The sequence below is a fragment of the Solanum pennellii genome, chromosome 5 (genome assembly GCF_001406875.1).
Source record: "Solanum pennellii chromosome 5, SPENNV200".
NCBI classification, from domain to species: domain Eukaryota; kingdom Viridiplantae; phylum Streptophyta; class Magnoliopsida; order Solanales; family Solanaceae; genus Solanum; species Solanum pennellii.
The window spans coordinates 74472112-74478667 of record NC_028641.1 but is presented as its reverse complement, the minus strand read 5'-3'; the positions used below and the strand labels follow the sequence as shown (position 1 = coordinate 74478667).

Genomic DNA, 6556 nt, shown 5'->3' with positions numbered 1-6556 from the left:
ATATATATATATATATATATATACTGACTTATACTATACATAGAATATACATATCTATACACAATATATACACTAAAAGTGTGTATGGTGAGTATATATACTTCGCGGACAGTGTATACTTTATACTAAATATATATACATAGACTTATACTATACATAAAATATACATTTCTATACACTGAAAGTGTGTATGGTGAGTATATATACTTCGCGGACAGTGTATACTTTATACTAAATTTATATATACTGACTTATATTATACATAGAATATACATATCTATACACAATATATACACTGAAAGTGTGTATGTTGTGTATATATATACTTCAGCCATCTTGGTAACTACTTAATTTGACTCAACACAAAATATAACTAACTTTTTCTTTTTAAATTTGTAATCTTAAACATATCATAATGTTTGAGTGGCTAAAGATTCTTAAATATAAAAATTTGGTATATATATTTTTCGTGACCGACTAATCAGAAAATAGCATTTTCTGTCGACTGTCAGCCTGTTCAACTAATCTCAGAGGATTCCTGTCACCCGGCACAACATGTTTATTGACTTTTTAAGTCAAAAAGGTGTATTTAAAAGTTTATTTAATTTATTTTTATGTATATATGCAGCTTGGAGGGCCTAATTGGAATGTAAAATTGGGCAGAAGAGATGCCAGAACAGCAAGCCAAGGTGCTGCCAATAGTAGCATTCCAGCTCCTACTTTTAACCTAAATAGACTCATCTCAAGTTTTAGTGCTGTTGGCCTTTCTACAAAGGATATGGTTGCCTTATCTGGTTTGTTCTTTTCCCTATAATTCCTTTGTTTTTTTTCTTATTTAGTTATTTATAATGACGGTAATGTCTGAATCAACTTTCATTTTTTCTAATAATATTTTTATAAGTACGTATATTATATTACGTAACTCTCCACATCAAGACTTATTAGTCAAAGGTCAAAGGGGTTAATTTCAAGCTTAAAGGGGGTGGGGGTAATTTCGTTTATGATCTATCTCACCATATTCCTCGGTGGAGTGGCGTAGCCACATATAACTCAGGTTGGCTAGTGAAACACCCTTTACTCAATATATATATATAGAGAAAAAATTATACGAAATATTCATGTCAAAGTTATTTTTTATTCGTATATATATATTAAATTTTGAACACCTTAAACGAAATTTTTGACTTTTGTTATGGATAACATTTACGTTGATTTGGATATCTTGATTGACCTATATTCATAATATTAGAACTTGAGAATGAAGATTTAACCTCTATACCTGATTTCTCTAAAAACCTAATAAGTCAAATGTTGGACAAATTATGAATATATGTGTAGCTACTGAACCGAAGTTTAATTTACCGTACTGAAACTTTCGAAGTTCGATATCTAATTAGTATCTATCTTCAATTACCAATTATCAAAATCAAAATTTGAAAATACTGAACGTCCACCCTCCGTAAACAGGGGAAATTTCATACATAAAATTTGATTGTTTCTATGTTTGTATTTTATAGGTGCTCACACAATTGGACAAGCAAGATGCACAACATTTAGGGCACGTATATACAATGAGACCAACAACATAGATTCATCATTTGCAAGAACAAGGCAAAATAGTTGTCCAAGAAACTCAGGCTCAGGTGACAACAACTTAGCACCACTCGATCTCCAAACGCCTTCGAAATTCGATAATAATTATTTTAAGAATCTCGTGAATAAAAAGGGTCTACTACATTCTGATCAACAATTATTCAACGGAGGATCTGCTGATTCGATTGTTAGGTCTTACATCAATAATCCTAGCAGTTTCAACTCTGATTTTGTGACTGCTATGATCAAGATGGGCGATATTCGTCCACTTACTGGATCGAATGGTGAAATTAGGAAGAACTGTCGTAGAAGAAATTAAGGGTTGAATATTGGTATTAAGTGTGTGTGTGTGTGTTTTAAGTGTGGAAAATGCCTATTTTGAGTTTAAGATGTGTGATTTTATTTTACTCTATAGTTTAATTAGTCAAATATTTCTTTCTTAATATGAAAGTTCAATGTGTGTTAAAGGCTTAAAGCATTTTGTATTTGTATCTCTATTGGAATATTATGAATAACTTAAACACACTTTTTGTTAGTCAAAGGATTACTTGCAAATATTTTATTAATATTATCGAATTTAGACATTTTAACTTGGCCTCAATTGACAATTAAGCACTTGACATTTTAACAAGGAAAAAATGTATTAAAGGTGAATTGATCCCCGAATCCTCGAGGTGCGTGACTCAACAATATTTAATCAAGTGCATTATTTTGCATTTTTATAGCATTGATGTTAGAATTTTAGAAAATATATACATAAAATACCTAGTTTTATGGATCTGACAGATTATTATAAGTATATTTGCCTCATATTTTACATATAAATTCGATCTTGAGTTGAACGCTCCAACTTAAAAAATGATCATTTAGATACCTTCAAAAATTATGTATCATATTAACATGAGGTCTTTATTCGTCACACGGTGAAAATAAGTTAGAATTGTTTAGATATGGTTTCAACATTGAAATATTATTAGTTGTCAATTAATTAAATCAAGTTAAAATACGTATTTATGTACTCTAATAGCAAATAAGCAACTTTTTATAATAAATTACATTAAAATGTAAATTGATTTTATCAGTATAAATAACTTGAATCTTATATCTTATACTGACCTATAAAAACCACAATATATTAATTTTTCCACTTTTATTTAATTGATGGGTATTCAACAACCCCACTCTTTTTCTGTTAATTTTCTAACTACAAATTCATACAATATTAATTCTTAACTCAGCTGATACTTCTCATCCATGGAATTTTTTTAAGAAAATAAACAAAAAAAACTCAATGTTCAAGTAGAGAAAATAATTGAAAAAATAAAATAAAAGATGGTAAAGACTGAGAGCCAGACAAATATACATTATCAAATTCATCTTGGGCAGTATTCATTACAATTACAACAATTAAAAAAAAAAGAGAGAAAATTTATCAACATAAACTTAAAGCTGGGAAATTAGAAGAAAAAAAGAACATTTCACACACTTCACACACCATTGATTCAAATTAAAACTATTCAAATTTGATAAACAACATAGAAATTCAAATGATAAATTCACTGCTTCTGGCTCGAACTATATAGTATACATTAGAAAAAAATTAGGTACATTGATGAAATTCATCATACCGATATTATTCAGTTTGCTTCAATCTTAGCGAAATATTTCACAAATGGTCACTCAATTTTTAATTTATTACAATAAAAGTCACTAAACTATTTTTTTGTGACAAAACAATTATTCAACTTTGTCTAAATATCACCGAAAGTCAATAAACTAATTTTGTGACAAACAAATTAAATCACTTAGTTTTGTCTTAGGCAAAATTGTGTGATATTTGATTAGTGACTTTCATGAGTCTTCTATAAGTTGATTGACTTTTTCCTTACAAAAAATAATTAGTGACTTTAGTGCAATAAAGTAAAAATTGAGTGATCATTCGTGAAATAAACTTGTTAGTCATTTTATATTTCTAGAAGCACGAATTCCAATAAAGGACAACAATAGTTTCTTCACTTTCCTCATAGAGTAGTAGCTAACTCGAAATCGCTTGGATTTATTCTCATGTCTCGAACCAAAGCACTTATGTGTAGACGTTGGCGAATTATCAATCGCCACGTGGGGTTTATTACTCTCGAAGTTCGTTAAGTTTGAACTATACGCGAATAGTGGCATGGAAGACATAGAGAACGATGACGAACGAGATGAGGAGGGAGATAAGGAAGCAATTGATGGGGAAGAAGTGATTCTCTTAGAGAAAATTGAACGATAAAACTTAGGTTTATTTGATCGTAATTTTTGCAAAGAATTTAAATGCATATTAAGGGATTGATTATTATTGTTATTATTATAAGAAGGTGGAGGAGTAAGTGGAGGATTTAATAAAGTTGAATTTGAAAATTTATGTTTAGGGGTACCTGGTTCAGATTCCCAATGAAATGGAATTGAACTAGATGAAGAAGATCCTCCATAATAATAAAACCTAAAAGAAGACTCACCTTTATTGGAATTTTCTTTAGACAAAAGTCTTGAAAAGAATTTGTCATCATCTTTTATTAAAAGAAAATCTTGTAAATATTGTGGACGACGATCATTATCAGCATCATCACTAGTCATCACCATTTGGAATATCAAAAAACGATTGACGATTTTATCGAGATATACGATCGATAATTCCAAACCCTCTATGTTGGAATTAGAGAAAAAGGAAAATTAAGAAGATTTTTTGTATCATACCATATTTTGTTCAACTTGATGGAAATATATTTAAGAAGATTTAGAGGGGTGTTAATTGAATTGAATGAGTCAAAGAAATTGTGATGTTTATAGAAGAAATTGATTGAAAACAAAGTTTCAACATACTAATATTTAAATTAATTTAAGTAAGGCATGGTGCATTTTGTTGTGTGTTAATTAGTTAATATGTCATGTACTTTTTAATTAAATGAAATTTAATATTGTTGGCCAGTAGCTATTACTAGTGAAGCATATTATTAAATGAATTAATTATATATAATGGTGATTTGACGGTAGAAAAAGAAAAGTTTATATATGTTTATAGTTGACTGACTCAATAGTAAGGTTAGTTAGGAAAAGTGGGATTTGGTCGGAGAGTCACGAGTGACTCAAGTATATTAGTGGTCCAAAATAAAAAATTAAACGACGTCTTAAATTTAAATTGTTAATAACTTTTATATAATTTATTTTTTTTAGTTTTCAATTGATAATATAACCATTCTTATTTTAAATTATTTTTTATAAAATATAGTACTCCAAATATATCAAATTTCTTCTATTATTTCCTTCATTTTTCATGAAAAATTAACTTTTTCTACAAATATTGAATTAAAAAAATAATAACTTATAACCTATTATTATTAACACGAGGCCCCTTAAATTTAAGGCCCTAAGACACGTGTCTTTTATTTTAAAACACTGTCGAGCCACCCCTGCAGAGAATAAGAGTATGCATTATAAAAAGATTGAAATTGATTATGAATTTTGTCGTTAATCTATCGTAAAATAGTTCGTAGCTAAATTCATATGTACCATAAAATAAACAATAAATTTGCCCCTATAGTTGGGGGAGATTATGATTAGAGTTCGGCAAAATTTAATATTCTTATCTCAAAATTTTAAATTTGTATTAAAACTTTAGTTAATATAAATTTGATGGGGACTTTTTATGGACAAAATGATCAAACAAATACCCCTAATTTCTGTTAGAAATTAATTAGAATCCTAATTTCTGCATATATTTTTTGCATATACTCTATAGACAAAGAGTATGAAGATAACATTGTCAACTAGCTAGGGTAGAAGGTTAGTTGGCAGTTAAACGACATTATTTCATTTTTCAGTGGGATTAAGATTGTCGGTGTTTGAAGCATTGTGTCTATCGTAGTATTATGCTTATTTATGTAGTTTCTTGCATTTGATACTTGTTACCGTATATTATGTCAATATTGTATTTTGGTTACTACATTATTTTGTCGTTGTTACTTATTTTTCTTTTTTTGAATGATATGTACAATTTTCTATATTAGTTATTTTATTTTTTCTTTTTTCTTTTTATAACTATTTTGATTTGCTCCAGTTGAGTTGAAGGTCTTTCAAATACAGTGTATCTACCTTCACGGGATAGAATAAAATTTGTTTACACTCTACTTTCTCCTTACTATTCACTTATAAAATTACACTAAATATATTATTGTATGAACTCGATAGAGATTCTTAAGTCACTTACTCTAAGCATTCATGAATTTAATTATTTGCATCTCTAAATCACCAATCTCTATCAATTAATCTATGTTTATTTTTATTTTATTTTATGAAATTGACTGAATAATTATCATGACTTGCTAGAAACATGATTTAAAAGTTTAATGTACCATGTGTTTACTTAATTTCAATACTAAGACTTAAAATTTCCATTAAAATAATCCCATGATATTTCTCTAAAGCGTTGTACATATAAATATTCTTGATATAATAATTTTTTAATTTATTTATCAAATACTATTGAATAAAATTTCTTTTTTTATAAATAAATATTTTCTTTCGAATCAAACACACTCATCATAAAAAACTTGAGTATGCAATTTCTCGTGGCCGACTGAATAATTATTAAACTTTGAAGTCGAAAAAGACATTTAGACTTTTCAAATGAATTAGTTAGACATAACACATCAATTTGAAGAATCTAAAACCAAATACATTAATCTATATATGCAAAATATAAATACTTTATAGTAAAAATGTTACTTGCTCAACATGTTATGGTTTTTAAATTACTATAAGAAACATCTCTTTCATTTAATGAGGACGTATTAACATACCACTTGAAAGTAGGGATGGGCGTTTGTGTTATATTCAGATTTGATGCGAAATTTTTAGTTTGAATTTTCGATTTTCGAAATAATAATTCAAATGAATTTGGATGGATATTGATTTATTAAGTTCG

The 6556-nt window shown here is 27.9% G+C and overlaps 1 protein-coding gene across 1 annotated transcript in view; it reads left to right on the top strand.

The window, feature by feature from the left end:
- Positions 1-2134, top strand: part of LOC107018977 (peroxidase P7-like) — a 3914-nt gene extending 1780 nt beyond the window's left edge. Inside the window, exons 3-4 of the mRNA XM_015219569.1 lie at positions 629-794; positions 1518-2134. Coding sequence (XP_015075055.1) covers positions 629-794; positions 1518-1912 — 561 coding nt within the window. The 3' untranslated portion in view covers positions 1913-2134. The remainder of the gene's footprint in view (positions 1-628; positions 795-1517) is intronic.
- Positions 2135-6556: the final 4422 nt, after the last annotated feature.